Genomic DNA, 19376 nt, shown 5'->3' with positions numbered 1-19376 from the left:
ATGAAAATGCGTTAGTTTGAATGCGTACAATAAAATCCGTTATTCAAAGCTTCCACTACAATAATATACTTTGAAAATTTGGTTTTTTCTTTCATACAACTCATTATGCGGATTTAAAACTTTGTTGCGTTTCGTTGTTGTTGTTGTATTTTTTGTTGCTGGTATTTTTTTGTATAACTCTCACAGCAGGATGGCGTATACATCAAAAGCGCACTTGTTTTTGTATCCCGGTTTTTATTTAATGTTTTATATGTTATTTTTATAACATTAACACGAACACGTTAAAAAGAAAAAGAAAAAGTACTAACAAACACAACAACAATAATAGCAAAAAAAAACAAAAAAAAAAACCCCAACGATACTCAAATGTAAGTTAAAAACATTAGCTAAGTACCACTTCCGTTTGCATATATTTAAGTATAGAGTACAACTGTGGGAATTCTGTCAAGGGTGTGAGAAAGAGTGGGGGTGGCTTTCCTAGTGTTAAAGTATGTGTTTGCCGGCTTTACATACTTAAGGCCAAAGTCAGCTGACGTGTTGGCTTTTGTGTGTTTGTGTTTTTGCTTAAGAGAGGACATTCATTTTAAACTAGTAGTGGTGTGTTAGTAAAAACTCCAACTTGGGCTTAAGCATATGTGCACACGTCCGTATAGATATAAGTGTATATATATATATATATATATATATATATAAGTATGTAAGTAAATGTGATTTTATGCAAAGCAGAAAAAATGGAAACCTCTGTAAAAACCTTGCAAGGATTTTCAGAACTTTTTCTTCACTCTCAAGCATTTACTTTTTTTTACTGTTGTAACATTTTTTTTTTTTTAATTTACATTTTTCTCCATAGGAAAATTTCTCATTTTTTTTAATACACTTTTGGCTTTTCGCTTTTCGTTTTTAATTTTTCTTTTTCTTTTTCTGCTTTGCTTCTTTCTTCTTTTTTTTTTCTTTGATTTTATTTAAACGATTGCTTATGTGTTCGACAATATGTGTATGTTTGCCGGTGCACTGGGTACGTGTATTTAATACGCCCCAGCGATAATTAAGTGGTCATATTAACTGAACGTCTTTGTGGCCTGGCCGTATGTGGAGGCCATATAGAAAATAAAAGTTATTAACTGTGGTTGCTGTTTGTTGCTACGCTTGGTACAGCTACCATCGTGAAATGTGCCCATAGGAATTTTGTCTTTCCGTTTGTAACATCAAAAGTTATAGGAGAAAAAGAACCCACACTAAGAAATTTATATTTTCAGTCGTTCCAACGTCCTTTCTCCCACTTTTTATTTACCTCTTGTGGATTTTCTCTGCAATGTAAAAGAAAAAAGAACAAAAATTAAGATACCACAGTCGCATTAGTCGTTAACTAATGGGAGAAATTTACCATAAAAACACTTGCGGAAGATGAAAGGAGAAACGAACCTTAAGAATCGCATTGTACATTTCAATATGCGCTTGTCAATAATCGCTGACGAACGTTATACAAGCATCAGAGCGTTATGTTCACACCGAGAATTTTAATTTCTAATGGTTTTTTTTCTTTTTATTTCTTTATATTTACTATCTAATATGGAGCTCTGCAATGCGCTTGTGTGCCCGATGTTACGCAATAGAAAGTCCTCTTCGTCGATCTAATGACATATTCATGGTTTCGTCCGCCCATTTCTCTATATCCCTAACTGCTCGCCTGATATTCTATATCTCTCTGTCTGTTACGGGTGCTTTAACGCTTGCAAAAGCGGAGTAGGTATGATAAGCTATGGCACGTATGTATTATTAGCTTGCATTCTTCAGCTAATACTGACAATGTATTTAGTTAAATTGAGAGAAGTCTTACAAATCATTACATATATTTTGCATGAAACGTGAGCTGAAAAAAGAACGAACCCCATGGGCTGCGTTTTCGCCGGTACACTAAAAAAAAAGTGTGTTGCGATTTCCACGCCTTCGTTTGAGATGATGAGATTCAGAAATTTAAAAGCGAGTATAACCAATGAGCTTATTCAGCGTATGTGTAGAATAATGTTAAGCATTTCCGACTCACCTTAAGACAGCCGGCCTAAAAAAAGATAAAGAATAATTTAATTTAATTTAACTTAATATTATCTGCTAATTGCAAAAAATTATTTGACCGACCACCCGTCGTTTTTTCCTCAATTGGCTCCCTTCGCATTTAAGGCAAAGACTTTAAATTGTTTCATCCAAGTCTGGAAGCTACTCAAGCGAGCTATTTTGATTTTTCCTTTTTACTATACAACTTAATGACTCAGCATCAATCATATAACATTCAAGCGGTCTCACGCAGGCTGATGACATCAACTTATTTTCACTGTTTAACATGTTTGAACGTACCTCCGCCCGGCAATCTAGCTTAAATGTACTTAGTATGTGAACTTTATGTTGCTTGAACGGAATAAATCGAAAAAAGACTTTGAGTGTGGAGACCTCTCTACACACACGAGCCAGCATTCATCAGCACCGCTTGAATAATGTATCATCTTTTTCGAGATCATGGTGCCATCTTTGGTTGCTGGTTGAGCTTTAAGCCACGTAATGAGAATAAGCGAAGAGCATGTTGCCCGTTCTAAGAACAGTTCGTGTTATACGCCTTGCGAGCACTTGGCTGAGATCCGAATCGCAATTCGGGCGTAGACTATTTGCAACATGGGTGCATCTGAAACGTAACTATTGCGACCAAATTACTGAATGGCGAAATTGAATCCCTAAAGCTTTTGACTGACATTAACTTGAATGTTGCTTGAAGGATCTTTAGGTAATATCTTCTGGTTAAGTTTTATTTATGTAGATATCATCGCGAGCTTGCTAGCCCCATGAATAAATGATACATACCACTTATTCTCTTTATCGGATATGTCGTTTAAAATCCAGCCTTCCTTTTTACATAGTCTTCGTTAATGTCGCCATGCCTAGCATTTTCGTCAATGGTCAACTATGTAGTAATTTTTTATTATTAAGTGAATTATTGCACGTTATGTCAAGCTTCTTAATGTTAGAATTTGTTTCAATGTTCTCTATAATACTTTCTTTATTTTCTTTATCGTAAGCTAAGTTAGGTTTATATTCTTACATATTCATAGTGTTTGTAGTACTTGATAACTGGCATTATAGTCTATTCGTAAGTATACATAAGTATATAATTTGTTATATATATACATAAGTATATACTATAATAGTCTAGTCTACAATAGCTATTGTTAAGTAAATTGTAGCTAAGTATCGAATTAATGAAATGATATGAAATATTGTATACTATATAAAATAATATATATATTGCATCTATATATAAAACAGAAACAGTAGAATCGCTTCGTAAATATAAGCGCGAAATAAAAAAAAAGCTACAAATGAATTCTTTTAATATTTTAATAAAATCCTTTTATTTAATCTTGAATGTTTTATTATTAATATCTCAAGCTGAAGATCAAAAATCACATAAATCATCGCAATTGCAGTTGTTGAAAAATGCGCTCACAATTACAAACATGCATGTACACCTTAACAAGATGGAATGTACTCGTGATGGTTATAGCGTGTATGCATTTCTGTTTTAGGAATGATGGGCAAAAATACGATTTCAAATATTTCATGATTTCATACTTTCGTAGGCAATATACGTTTTCTGTTGAATCATGCACAGACGATGTGAAATACAAGAACACTAACAACTTATTAATAATAATTCATTTAAGACGTTTCTTGTTGTAGCAAAAGCTAGTCATGACTCCCTACAAATTCGTTTTAATTTTTGTTGATTGCTTATTTTATTTAATTTTAATTTTAATCCTTTATACTTGCTTATAAGCAAGCTGGCAGTCCTAATTACATATAAAAATTAGTTACATTCTCCTCAAAGCGAGTGTGTAATACAAGCGAGTTGAACGTCCTCGTAGCAACACATTTTGGGTCATTATATGTTATAGCATCCGTTATATTAGTCTTACAAGTCTATTTGAATTTTTTACCTGGAATTTTGTGAGCAAATCATGACCATTTCACTTTGCTGAAGTTTTAAAGGGGTTCTCGTAAACATTTACGTCGAAGATCAAAGCAACATCAGGTATAAATGTCTTTTCCTTTTCTTCTTTCTGTTTTGCTTTTCCTACTTTTGTGTCCATTAGCTAATATGAAGTCAATGCCAAATAACGTTATAAAGCAGTACAGTTTGATGAGTTCTATAAAGACGAGGAAGGATTGTATGTTTAGAGAAAACATGAGAATATCAACTTGAAGACGTTAACTGGACCGCACTACTTTCATCTTAACATTCTTAGATGCCCTCTACTTCGAATGTGAACTGGTTTTCATCCTCTTAGCCTCAGAGCCAGCTCACTGCCAGCTATCAGTATCGGCAATTCCCATTTCACCAGGTGGGTATATTGTCGAAATAGATATGTTCGCCAAATCGACAAAATTATAACTTATAGTTTTCTTCTCTAGTGAACATGATTGTGGAAATATTGCGGCATTTTCAAATTTGTGGTAATCAACTAATAATGCCTATGGGGTTTCTATCTCCTTTCATCATCTCACATATAAAGAATATGCCATTAGACCAGAGACAAATCAACGAAAGCATAAAAGGAGAAACAAATATGAAAACTCTCTCCAAAATTATTCTTTTCCTAAATAATTTAATATTTTTTCTTAGGAAAACAGCTGCTTATGAAATTAAATATAAAAACACTTTTATTTATTTACTATAGCACACAACAATCGTAATAATATCCAAAAACACTGGCAACTGAGTGTTATAAAGGGAATAAAAAAAATCTAATATATAAATAATACAATTCCATTCCCGATGACGGACGTAATAATTTTCACTTATTCAGAAAATCGTAGACTGTTTACTTCAGCTTCTTGCTATAATTAGTTGTCCTTGAAAAGCATTTTTCTTGCATCATCCTTAGAAAAGCTTTTTTCGATAAAAAAATACGAAAGCTTACAAAAGTTCTCTTGAGGCTTCCAACGCGTTCCAAACTTTTAGCATATACCGTAAGCTTCTAAGCAGAGTACTCTTTAAGCAATTACCGCCTTTAACGTAAAGCTCTTAAGTTTGTAAAATTTGCATTTTAACCGCCAGATGACAACAAATTCAATAAAATATGCAAAGCGTTAGTTTCAAATAATCACATAAAATTTATTAAATAGTTTCAAAATTCTCTTCTTAATTATCTACAATGCCTTTACATTTAAATAAATATCGTTAGTTGGGAATTTAATAAAATTATATTTTGAAAATTCGATTTTTTTCGGAGATTTATCACAAAGAGAAAATTCATATTTAGTAAGTAAATCGATTAGAGCAATGCTAACTATTGCCTGCACAGACGAAGAGACAATGCCGTTATGCGGATCATTTTCATCGCAAAGGAACGATAGGGAATGCTTTCCCTGTTGAAACCAAGAAAAAAAACGTTCCGGTTGAAATTGTTCGGAATGAGCGTAAATTTCCGGATCATGTAATACGGCCTGGACAGGTATATATATTATGTTGCCTTTATCTAGAGTTATTATAGTTTTAGGTATTGCGTAATCTGCTAAAGCTTCAAGTTGGAGAAAAGTTAAAGGTGGATACAAGCGTTGAGTTTCTATTCGAATGATTGATTAAAAATTATCAAAAGATTATTTTGTTATTGCACTCGTATCTTACCCTTAATGACTAGTTTCAAATAAATTAATTCCTTTAAAACATCTGGACTTAATTGATAGTTATTACATCTCATAACTTTTCTAATCTCTTGACTTAACAAAATTTGCTTTTGTTTATTTTTAGCCAACTCGTATAAGGCGCAATTAATGATCGAAACGCTTGCTTGAAAACTTGAAGTCAATAAGTGAATTACTTGTTTGGCTATATCTTTCGTCGGCTGGCTAGAAAATCCTTCGTTCCTTTCATTTAACAAAATACTCAAAAAATCTTCAGGCTTCAGACTTAGATTTTGTCTTCGTTCAATGATAGTAATGAGCCGGGGTATTAAGAGATTTATGATATCGTTAAAGTCATTGGTGAAAGGTCGTCTATAAACATTTCGAAATATTTGCCATTTAACACTGAACGGTTTCTTCTGAATATGTTCCATAAATTTCTGATAGAAATCACTATCAGATTGCGTTAAACTTTTGTAATCAACGCTTAGCAATGCCAGGCCAAGTAAATCTAAGGTAAAGTGGTTTACGATTTCCTTTACATTTACGCAAAAATTGCGAGATGCTCTCAGCTTCACTTCTATTGCTCCTGCTAAATGGGAACTTCCCTTGGCTTCCTGTAGTAGGCGAGCAGTTAACATTTTCGACAACTGATCCGGTATATCGGTCCATTTAGTTTGATGTTGAAATTTTTCACGGTCTTCAAATAACATGCGTTGCATTACGTTCAAATTTAATACAACAGCTACAGGTTTCGCGAAAATATAGGTGCCGGCAATCACTTGTGTTGTCTTATAGGTATCGTATAATTTTTGTATAATTTCCGTATGATGATAAGATTTCAAGTGCCATAAATTACCCCATAAGAAATTTGTCTTAAATTGACTTATGCCCAGTAAGTACCAATAGATGTAATTCACTTTTACATAGGCCACCAAGCCGGAGAAGGCTGTAAATAGCAGCACCCACAAAAAGGTCATGTCTACCGCGTTTCTATTTTGTGTTTTAATCAATAAATAATAATGAAAATTTATTATCTTTGGTTCATTTTATTTAATTAATTTGTTTATTTTTTATCTTTCGTAATATTTGCTAAATTTTGCTTTTTTCTCTTAATAAAAGGTTGTGCAACTTTTTTAAAAAGCATAAATAGGCCTCGATAAAAATATAAGATTGTTCAAAAAAAAGGGGGAATTTTTATTTTAAAACGCATTTAAGGCTTCCACTTTTTCTGAATGGAATGAATGTTAATAAATAGCTGGGGAAAGCGACAAGTTAATAAAAAAATAATTTTGGAAAACATTAAGAAATAGCAACACTGCAGCCTTTCTCATGAAGCATACTCAGCGCAAGGGTCTCTGCAGCAAACTTGAATTAAAAACAGGTAAAACCATTGCAGTAGTACGTGGCCCATGATTAAATACCTTACCCCGCTCTACAGTTAATCATATAGCAACTCTGCAAAATAAAATGTTCGATGCGCAAAACACATCCGTGTAGATGGTGTCGTTAAAATATCTCAAAAATTGTGGCCAGGAGGTTGAAGACAAGCAAACAAGACGGGCGGACAAACATACGGACGGACAAGCTTAAATGGATTTGGAATCTGGTTCTAAATCGATCAGTTAAAAAACTGGGGTTGCGTACATTCGCATGAGCTTAACACGCCTTTGCGCCACGGGTGGTGTAGCATATAAAATCAAAAAAAAAAAAAAGTCAATCAACAAAACGACGTAGAAATGTTAGTTTCTGTATGATCCGCAAATGCTTAAATGAAACGGTTAAATTTTTGACCGGAAAAAATGATGTTCTTTCATAATACTAATAAAAAATGCTTGGCTAACTAATTTATCAAAATAGCACGAAGCCATTCTCTAGGGAAAGTTACTTAAAGGATACCGAGCAACATTCGTGTTGAAAACATGAAAATTGCTTGAATCATGCTGAATGACGTTTTGAATAGACGAACCCATTCAAAATTTCATGTGACCTTGCCATACGCCATACGGATGTTTTCAAAAATTAATTGCTTCTGCTATTTAAAATCTAGCTACTCCCGCAATTTAAATCGTTCTTGATTATATAAGAGATCGTTTAATCCAATAAAACAAATTGATTTTTGGAAAAGTTTTCCGTGGCCTTAGTCCTTAAAGGTTTACAATTGTCATTAATATCTGAAAAAATTTCATGTTATTCGATTTTTTAGTTCTCACACTAGAGCGATTTTACCAATAGAAACTTTCAAGCAGTCAGCAGTGACCTCTTCTTAATAGCTTTTATTGACTTAAAACGCTAACCCAACAGCACCTTTCGTAAGCGGGAAAAGAATGGAAATGAAAATATTGCGACTAGAAATCGTGCTTAGCTTGATTTTCATTAAAATCTTGAAGAATCGTCAAAACAGAATACGAAGATTGCCGTGAGCCAAGAACCAGGAATTGTGTCGCCGTAAATTTGAATCTTTTTTTGCAAATAGATCCACGCAAACGACATTGAAGACCTGGGTAGTATTTTTTGATTAACTGTTCGTTTTTCTGGGAGGTATGCTTTGTGACGAATATCAACGAAGATCCAAAGAAAACTGTGAAAATGTATTCAATTTATGATCTCCTTCAACATCGTTTTTTTCCACCGCTACGTACCACACGAAACCCTTTGATTGTCCCTTTGTTTCATTACAAACTAGCAACACAGGCTATCGGCTGTGTTGCTAGTGCTCAATGTCTCTTTTTTTAGTCTAAGAATTCAATTCATTAGTCTAAAATTAAAATAATAATAATAATAATAATAATATTTTCATTGTTTTTGCATAAGCAATTTCATCTTGTAAATGGAGTTTAATATAAAACCTTTTCTTCAATACATTTATTCGTTTTGAATATTCGTTGAAAACCAAATTTTCAACAATTATTAGGAAACTGGACGATATCAACCTTCTATCAGACAGTTGTGGAAGCCTAACAAAAAATTTGGCGGCGACTTGCGAAGCGCGTTCTTTTTTCATAAGTCAATCCTAAAATTTTGATTGGAATTTATTTATTTTTTTCTTTTACATTTTATTTTTAAATTAATTCACTTTTAATATCTATTTTATGTTCTATGTTTTTTAAATTTTTGTTTAATTCCCATACTTGAATATGAATTTTTTTTTTTTTTTTTTTATTTAAACTCCTAAGCACGTTAACGTTTTGATCATAACTAATTCCAAAATCTTTGTTGTCGATAATATATTTTTATACCTTCCATCGCTTGTGGTACAAGAGTATATTAAGTTTGTGCGGATATATGCAACACCCATAGGGACTTGATGCTAACCGAACTTATATTATATCGATCGACTCAGTATCACTTTCTGAATCGATCTAAGCTTGTCTAGGCGTCTTTTCATCTCTCTGCCTTGTATTCTTGCGTTCGACGTACAACTCGTAATTTTTGAGATATTTTGATGAAATTTTGTTCACAGACATGTTTTGGCTCAAGGATCGAACCACTTCTCGTGTAAGACTTTATTTTGAAAAGTCGTTATATGAATAACTGAATTAAAAGAAATGGTGTAAGGCATTTAATAGTTGGCACTGTATCATTGTAACGTTTTTACTTGCTATAATAATCATTTTCATTGTCATGTAAACACACGTTGAACCGGTTTAATTAGGTAATTAAAATATATTTTGTATTTTCTAATAAAATTCAAATCGGCTTAAGCTGATTCTTCTTCTGCCTTATATTGTTTTTCTTCTTTTTTTTTTCTTGTCTAAAAACATCCGTTACTTATATACAAGAAATGTGCTTCATATGCAAAATGCAATAACGTTCTTGTAAAATATTTTTGTTTTGTTTACTTGTCTACAAGTAAAAAATAATATTTAGGCGTATTTACATAAAGATTGACGTCTGCATCGAATCAGTCCCGCATGCTAGACGATCGTGTATGGAAATGTTTAGCTGATAATTCTCACTCTAATGACTCCAATGCAGTATGTATGTAGTAGAAAAATGATTAAACCTTGAAGAAGTCAAAGTTCATAATTTCATTTAATTTATTTAATTTACATACATATGCATTTAAAATTAACTAACATCGTTATGCTAGGGAGATTAATATTATTTAAATTGTTTAACGTTTTCACAAAGTCGCTATGAAAATATGGAAAATAATATATTTACGTGAGATGAAACCGGTCCTATGACCTAATTTCTTCTTATAAATGCATATATATAAAAGTAATACAAAAACAACAAAAAAAATTATAAAAGCTTGAAACAAACAAAGCAAAGCATAAGTGATTTTGAACAAGAAAAAAAAAAAAATAATAATAATAATAATAATAAATGAGCGGAGGAGAAACCATTGTTACGTATATTAATAACAATAAAATAATTATGCTATTATTTTAATTAAATAAGTGAACAATGATATAACTATTTTGTAAAAATCACGAAGAAGAAGAACTGATAATAATAATATTTATTTCACATACATTTTTGCAAAGTTCTAGTCTGGTCGTTAATTTCGCTCATTTCGTTCAAAGTAAACTTCTCCTTGCCGAGAGGAATAAAAACAAAATTTTGCATATCGTCAACGAAAGGACATAACATATCTGTGCACTATGGAAACAAATCTAATTTTCATTTAATAAATAATATTCACAAGTAATGCAAAGTTCAAAAGTAAAGTTCACTACGTACCTTAATAGCGTAGTAAAAAAGCAATTACCAAGTGTCAAATTTCTAACAATCAAAACAACACTCATCTCTCTAACGATAATAGAAAAATAATTCCGCAGTATATGTACCTTGGCCGGGGTCTTCTTCATTCTATGATCATAGATAACTTGTAAGCAACTATCGTAGAAAATTTTATGCCTTAACACCCACGTGTCCTATGCAAACTCTTCAAAAAGTTTTTTACACCGTTCATAGGTTCGCTTGTAGGTAGACATGGCGGAAATTACAATAACGTTTAAAAATGATTTGTGTAGAAGTTGCATTAGCACGCAACGCTTACACTTATTCGCTTTTGAATACGGATTTCCTTTTTTTATTTTTTCTTTATTTTTTTACCTATGAACCTTTTCTATATACAAACGCATCAAAAATGAAAGTATATTTCGTTGGTCTTTTCATCTGACACATCTGGCAAGAAGTCTTTAGATTTAGTTGTTACTCTAGTGCAATCGTTGCAGTTTGAGCAATAATTGATGCTCGTCACAGAGCAAATCTGAAATTGGTCGTGATCTCAGTTGATAAACAAGCCTTTGATTGACTGAGACTTTGGCAATATACATAATATTAAATAATTGGAAATATTTAAGTAATTTAAGTATTTATCTAAAATTTCTCTATTGGAGACTGAAAATAATTGTCCTTTTGATGCATTTATACAGTTATAACCATCATCGACAAGCTTTCAAAGATATGGTATCCAGTATTCGCTCTAAACTTGACTTCCCCATAGAATAAACGAGTTAATCATATGTGTGCGTGAGTTGCAGTACAACAGCGATATCTTAGAAGCGTATCTGATATTTAACTTGAATGCCAAGTGAATAATCTACACGAAATGGCTCTAATTGGACCATTGTTAAAATCACTTTTATGCATATGTGTGGTAAATGATGGGTGTCCAAGAGTCTCCATAATATATAGATAGGCTTTCAAGTTATGTTGTTACAGTTTTTCTCTACATATAAGTAACTTTTTTAGGTGTCTGTATGTGCACAAAATTCTTTGGAAAACCACCTGTACCGAGTTTGATATATTGACGCAATTTTATATATATGTTTATAAGTTAAAGTCTATTTTTTTTTATTTTTTATTTTTTTTTTGTTCTCCACTTTTTTGTGGCGTATTTTGATTTTACTTTTGTTATTTTCTGTCTAATTTTTCGAACGATTATTAGAATCTACTATAGTATACGTCTACTATAATATACGTACCAATTACATTCTGGTACGTGTGCTTTTTTAATAATAAAATGAAGTTTTTTCACCGGATTAACTTATTTACCGGATTCACTTTACTTTTACATTGCTAAAGATATTTTATGCTTCTCATTAATTATTCTTTATATATCTATGATATAATCCACAAAAATGTGCCAAGAAATAGTATTTGATTACTGAAAAACAAAAGAATCGAAAGGAGGTCCTTAATAAAAAAAAAAAAACCAAATAATTCGCAATTCCTTAAGCTATTACGATTACATAACTACACAACATAACATTACAAAACTATAACTATAAGTAACATTACAAAAAAAAAAAGGCGGGAAAGTAGAACTCGACTTAAGGGAATTCCTGAGAACTTGATTGCGAGCGTAATAGCTTGCCGCCCGAAGCGGATGAGCAGATACTGCGAAGGGTACGTTTACGGAGAACACTTGAAAATACTTCCTTTAGTCCTTTCCGATATTTTTCTGTTGAAGTTTGCATTGATTTTGATTGAATCAAGTCAGAGTTCAAATCCAAATTTTGCGATATGATGATCAGATTTGATCTGCGACCGTGATCCTTTCAAAAACACATATATGGAAAAATGTGGCTGAATAGAGCGCAAAGCTTGATATTATCGACATCTCTATGCCAAGAATGCATTCAATTTAGATGAACAAGACTCATTTAGGTTTGGTACTTCTTGTTGAAGCGGTAAGATGAAATCCTGTCTATGAAAAATGCACACTTTTTTTGTAGAAGGAAGTTTCCTCATGGGCTATAACTTAGTACCTTTCATTTTTACAGAAAAAGCATCTCATATAAGGACTAACATATAAACAAAACTTTTTAAAAAATCTGTATACAAATAATTGATAAGTGAAATAAAGTCACTAAGGCTTTCAAAACAGAACGTAATTAATAATACACGATGCCGAAACACATCGTATTTTCATTTTCTGAAAGCGCAGCCTTTACACTTTGCATAATGACAGATGTACCACTACAGCGGCAACGTAGAAAATTTCTTCTCTCCTTCTAGGTCAACAAAACGTCATTTGTCAAGAGCGCGTTTTTTTTTTTACCTAAATCAAATTGTACCGCTTTTATTGAATTGTGTCGGGCAATCTAAAATAGACAGCGACACTACACCCGGTAAGCGAAAAACCATTGGTGCATAAGATCGAAAAATATGGGCGATAAGCGTACAGCTCCAACTAAACGAGTTGCTCCAACTAAACGAGACTACCTTTGAACTTTGCGAACAATAAATGATGACATTGATGAACGACGTTTGGCCCCGTACTACATAGCTTGCCTAAGAAGCATTAGAGGCGCTGACCTACAACACGATTTTCTCATCGATACACTCTTCAGTCATTGGGCCCACTGCTTACCACACATTGACTTCAACGAATGACTTCTTATCTGTTAAAAGTTACGGCTTCCACTCTATCCACAATAGAATATCAAGTTTCTTTCTGCCTAAAATATTGTAGAAGTAGTGGCTAGGGCTCGGCTTACATTAAACTGTCAACTTCACTAAAGAATGTCTTCAGAAATTTATTCGCAAATCTTATTAATCATAAAGAACCTTTTAATCTTCGAGAGACAAGACTGATTTTTGTTTCTTCGTTACTATATACTTGAAAAACAAATCAGAGATTACAGAAAATATATGAACTATTAATCAGCATGAGTCTGTCAGTCCGGGCGTCTGGTTGTCGTCTTTGCTTTTGATACGCTTACGTTTAAAAATACCCTGTTGGAGAAGTGCAACTGGATGGTGTTATACAGGGCTCATGAGTGTGATCCGCTGTGATCGCAATATGCTGCGTGAGCTAAATTAAAACATCAAATCAACACCAACAAGGACCATTTAAAACTTCAATACAGAAATTGTCGTCATCAGCATATAAATACAGCCACAATAGATGGAAAACGATTTATAAGCTAAACGAATGCAAGTTTCCTGCAGCCATTCAAAAAGTGAGTGCAAAAGCAACATATCGATCGACAAACTCATCCGGTCCCAAACAATAATACATATTATAAAATAAAATATGAATTTATTATCTGGTTGAATTAATAATAACAGTAATAATAATAATGAAATATAATATAATATATAACTTTTATGTATAGGATGTTGAATATAAAAGATTTTCCCTAATAGTAAACAGTACCTTTTACGCTCAGCCTTATTACATTTATATTAGTAGGCAGGAAATTTAATAAACCACCTCTTCTTCGGATAATTATTATAAAATACCAAATTTTTCAATAAGGATTAAAATAAAACAGATAGATTTATCTAACATACCATAAAGCAGCGAAAGGCAGATAAATAGGTTTAATCCCTACTAAGCTAAGGAATATCAAAAAAATCATCAGGAAAAAAGACAAAAAAAAAAAGAAGAATTTTTAAAACTGTCGTCTTTGTTAATATTAAACAATGTTAATCATACCCCTGGGCATGGACATGAGATGATCATCAATAAATTGGCAAAAAAATAAAAAAAACAAAAAAAGTTCAATGATAACCTAACGTAATCGTTGCCAAGGCAACGAATAGTAGAAGTTTATCAACAAAAGGGATAAAAACATAGTCATTCTTTATAATATTCATATACATTAATTGTTGGTAAATAGAAACGTAAATTTTTTATTTACCAACTAACACGAATTGCGAATCTTCGTAAATAACTTATTCACCTCAAAATAGACAATTACCCCATTAGTGCTATCAACAATATTTCTCCTACAACACGCGTGTATAAAAAGCAAAACAAAAAAAAAAAAAAAAACGATGAAAAATCCACCACAAAATCACCACAACCATCAAATAAACATTTAACTACCACCCACATTCGTGGCGTCGGAAAAATAAAATAAAGCGAACCTGAAAAAAAGCAAATCTTGTAACAACATGATTTGAACAAAAGATTTGTATTTGCAAAATCACAAAAAAAAAAAAAAAAAAATTCTTATACTTTCATAAACACACACACACACACACATATATATACATATATATATACACAAAAGGATATATACATATATATACGCGCACACAAACTCATACTATTGCTTATGTTAAATGTGGGTGCATGTTTGTGTATATATGATAATATGAAATAAAAATCACAGTTGTTTGATTCGTCCTACACATAACAAAAGGCAAAAGCAAAGGATAAAAGAGAAAAAAAAAAAAGCAAGGAAAATGTGTTTTAGTGTTTGTTTTACTCGGTTAAGGGAAACCGAACACACCAGCGATAGTAGTAGCATTAGTAGTGGTAGTGTGTTTTGATATTGTTCGTGTTAAATACGAATACAGTAGACGCAAACACTGAGGCAATAGCAGGTAACGAATGGCAAGTAATGTTATGGAGAAAACAGTTCAACGACGACATTACCGGTAAATGGTTGCAAAAGCGTGTTTTAATCAAATTTTTCTAAAATAAAAAATTTACATACACCACACATATACATATATATATATATATATATATATATATAAATATATATATATAATGGAATATTAAAAATGAACAGAAAAATTATATAGTTAAAGGCAAAAATGTTTGTAAATTAGTTTAGCTTTACAAATTCACAAAAAGAGTATAATTAAAAGAAAAAAAAAAAAAATAATAATAAAAAAATAAAAATAAAAAAAAGGATTTAAAATTCAAGTTTTTTTCTTCGGCATAAAGAGTTTTACTGAAATATAACAATTGCGTGTTCGCGCCAATATGTTTTCATTCTTCCAGTGAAATAATGATGAGTTTATGATTAACGAAAAAAAAACAACAAAAAAAAGAAAAAAAAACAGAGAAAATGCCGCGCCATGCATGTGTGTATTTTGAAATTGCAGCAATTACAACATTGTTGACTTTGTTGTTTTGTTGTTGCTGCTGCATAATAAAATCTAACGTCATTCTATTCATTTCGTACATTTCGTGACTTTTGTAATTATTATTACAGAAAAAGACGCGTCATATATGTTCAATATCATGTTTTGCAAAAACCATTGGTCACAGTTGTTAGCAACCAACTCTTTATACTTACATACATGCACACACACACACACACACATACGACAGAGAAGAACAAGTTAAACACTTCTTTTTTTTTTTTTTGTTTTTCACTTCACCTTTCTCTCTTTTCCAATAAGTTTAATGCACAAGTATATCATTTGCAGACATTTTAATGCAGTCACCTCGTCATTGACTCGCCTGAGTACTTACGTACATCGTAATGAGGGAACATATGCCTGCATTTATGGCATATCCGTTATTGTATCTGTTATAGTCGGTTATTCGGTTGAATAGATGCTTCTTATGTTGATAGTTAGTTAACGTTTTAACATTTTAACATTAAAGTTGCCAATTTTTTGTGGAGCTTATGCTTGCTTATGCCAAACGATAATTCCGAACATCAGTTACGTTACTTGAATGCATAAAAAAATGCTTGACTGACTGCCCGCGTTTATTGCTCATTGCTTATGTTTATATATTGTACATGAATTTTGGGCATTGTTTACTATTCATTTCCTTTATAACGCATAACACACGTCTGCATGCATGCATGCATGCATGCATGCAACTATCTCTATGCTACGTACACATACGTACGATATTGTTTTTGTTAAATGTAAACATAAATGAATTTTAAATGCTAATATATCGTCCTGTTTTTGTTTGTTCATTTCAATTGCAATAACAACAAATACAATAGTTTAGCTAATAATATCCCCAACGAATTCAAGTGGTACTCGATTCGTGTTGTTCATAGTACTTTGGTTATGTTATCAAGTTTAACTGCTTGACTAGACCATTCATCGGTTTTTGTGTTATCACTTTTCAATGTTTTTTCATTCGATTTACAATTCCGATGCCTGCGTGCTCTTACATAAGTTGTACGTATTTACTTTTGCAAATACCTATATATAATTAAATTGAAATTTTCTATATCGTTTACATTTTATGCCCACATAATTTTTCATTCATAAACTAGTTTGTTTTAAATACATTATATTCTATTGATGATATCGATTGTAATATATAATGATTATAATCCAATTCCTTTGGGGTATGTTTTGCATTCAGATGGATGCGACAATATGCTGGCTATCTAAATGCATGAAAGATGACATTAATCAATTTTATATATATATATATGTGAAATTATTCAAAAATATATGAGAAAACTCAATTAAATGTGCTCTCAATTTATTGGACGTTATCTTTAATGAGGAACGCAACTCCATGTATTGTATACGACATAATAAATGGATAAAAAGATAAATATATAACATTTACATATATAGAAAAAACGAAGCAAAGCATGTCCCTTTACTTTAATACCAAAGCCAAAGTATTTTCCTCTATTGAACTTGATAGCTCCTGTCGAATATTCCGTAAAATTTTGAGCTTCTCAGACGATTTCGAAGTAACAAATTCTCTGCCCGCGAATTGAAATATATTTTCAATAATAATGTGATATAATGCATACAACGTTCAAGTCTGAAAACCAGTTTTGAAAATTAGTATCACGGACGGACGCACACATAAGCGCACTGAAATAACCTTGAAACGCCGCAAACATTTTTAAGATACGATCTTTCTTTCTTTTTTTGGAAATGAAAATGATGCGAATCGGTAGTCCATTCGTACTCACAATTAATAGAATGACTTCCTTTTACAAAACCCCGAAAAAAGGGCAACGTTTTATCCCTAGAATCTATTAACATCACCTACCACCTGACATGCGGTATTGTAAGGCCTCATAGAGCAACGATATATTCACGTGATATGTCCATCGTACATCGTGTCATACACATCGTATATTGTAGGTATTCTAGGTATATTTATCCACAATTTGGAAGCACGTCCTGGTAGTTATAATGAGTGTACTTAGTCGATGAAGGTATAACACTCATTGATTCAGCACGTATTCACGACGTTGCGACCACCATCACGAGTAGGGCACAACGCCTGAGCTATTGGTCACATGAAAAAATATATATATATATATATTCTTGCTCACTTCCTTTTCTTGGAAAGACGCATTGCTTCAAGGTGGCTTAAAGATAACACCTTCCGCTTTACACTTTGCTTGTTAGGAAATGACAGAAAAATTTATAATTCTACAGTTTCTTTTCCGGTTTCTTTGGAAATTTTAGCACCGCGTCCCTTTTGTCGGAATTATCAGAAACCTATTTGCACGTTTTAGAATATGATAGAGAAGATGGCAGGAATATTTACAATTCCGTAATCGAATATAAAATTAATATCGAAAAATTCATCACACACACTCATCCTGTTCGCACGATCACCGACAACTTTCGAATCCTTCGCAGCCTCGCAACCATTCAATGGTTTTTTCGTGAAGCCGCGCTAACGTACGTTTGATTGCAAATGCTTCGAAATGCGCATCAATTTGCAATGATAGCGATTAGCGGTAAGCAATTACTTAAAAGACTTAGAAATCAACATTACGGGAAACAGGAAAACATTAAGCTGTAACTTCTTCGTAAAGACTCATATGGCTTAAGCAATGCTTTCGGAATGCTTAGAGAATACATCGACCTTTCAAAGAAAAATTTTTTTCCAATTAATGAACATGTTGCACCTTATTCTAGGAGGTTCCAAGCGTCTACTAGATCAAGAAAAAAATTAATTTTTCGGAAAATCTAAAGTGAAGTAAGAGACGCAAAAGTCAACCCATGCCGCCACTTACGCTATAACAGCTTTGCCAAAGTTCTGTCTTGAAGATTCTCAATCCGTTTAGCTATTTCTGTTAGTTCATCTCTTAATTTACTTGTATTGTCATGAATTTTAATGTTTCTTATTGTCGAGAGTCGAGTACGGATTGAGGTCGGTCTTGTTGCAATAGCATCTGATTATCTTGCAATTGAGCTCCGTTATGGTAAATTCCAAAAAAATAAAAAGGCCTTAATAATGAGCCGGACTTGATGCAGCGTCCAGCCGGCTTCGAACCGGTTAGTCAGCGCGTGTTCGGCGAACACGATAACCACTACACAACAAAAATTTATTGGGAATTGTCTAAATATTTTCAACATAACCTGTGTCGACGTTGAAACAGTAAGAAGAATTTGGATTAGACAGAGTTTCTTTGACATTCTCATCGAATTTACATTTTCATATAAATAAATATCTAAATGTACAAATATAATTGAAAAATTTACTTAAAAAAGAAAACCGGCACAGTGTTTCCGCCCGGTTTCGAACCGGGGACCTTCCGCGTGTTAGGCGGATGTGATAACCACTACACCACGGAAACTTGCTGGCGGTAATCTGAAGAGTTTAAAGAAATATATTATTAAACGTCTCTGACTTGGGTAGAATTTTTTGACAAATTCTCCAAATGCTTGATTTTACACTAATATATATATAAATGTATATATATATATATAAATAAGTTATATAAATATATATATGAGTGTATATATATATTTATTTATAAATTAGTTTAGAATAAGCAAAAATTAGAGTTAACTGGTAATAGAAAAGTAATTTGTGATACTTATGCTATTCTTATACTAAGGGTAACGTCAACGAAAGGTTAAATTTAAAACAGCATTGAATTGATGCGGCCCTAGAGTATTATGTGATGTAAGTATTAGATGAAAAAAGACAAATATAGACGAATAAGTTGTGTATTCACTCTCTCTACTGAATAACTTTTACTTTACATATAATTGAGGGCACTTCACTCAGCAGATCGTATTCTCTATTTAGCGGGTGTTAT

The 19376-nt window shown here is 32.3% G+C and overlaps 1 protein-coding gene and 1 non-coding gene across 2 annotated transcripts; both read right to left on the bottom strand.

Moving 5' to 3' along the window:
- Window positions 1-5196: 5196 nt before the first annotated feature.
- Window positions 5197-6699, bottom strand: LOC119632880 (probable cytochrome P450 6a14). The gene is made up of 2 exons (XM_038026028.1): window positions 5675-6699; window positions 5197-5612 (listed from the first exon to the last, which is right to left on the bottom strand). Exons 1-2 carry the CDS (start codon window positions 6648-6650, stop codon window positions 5197-5199), a joined length of 1392 nt encoding a protein of 463 aa, XP_037881956.1. The 5' UTR covers window positions 6651-6699.
- Window positions 6700-18835: 12136 nt separating this feature from the next.
- On the bottom strand, window positions 18836-18908 carry Trnav-aac. The gene has a single exon. It is a non-coding gene; the product is annotated as a tRNA-Val (tRNA).
- Between the last annotated feature and the right edge of the window lie 468 nt (window positions 18909-19376).

This window comes from Glossina fuscipes, unplaced genomic scaffold, assembly GCF_014805625.2.
Source record: "Glossina fuscipes isolate IAEA_lab_2018 unplaced genomic scaffold, Yale_Gfus_2 2, whole genome shotgun sequence".
Lineage (NCBI taxonomy): Eukaryota > Metazoa > Arthropoda > Insecta > Diptera > Glossinidae > Glossina > Glossina fuscipes.
This window is presented reverse-complemented; position numbering and strand designations above follow the sequence as displayed.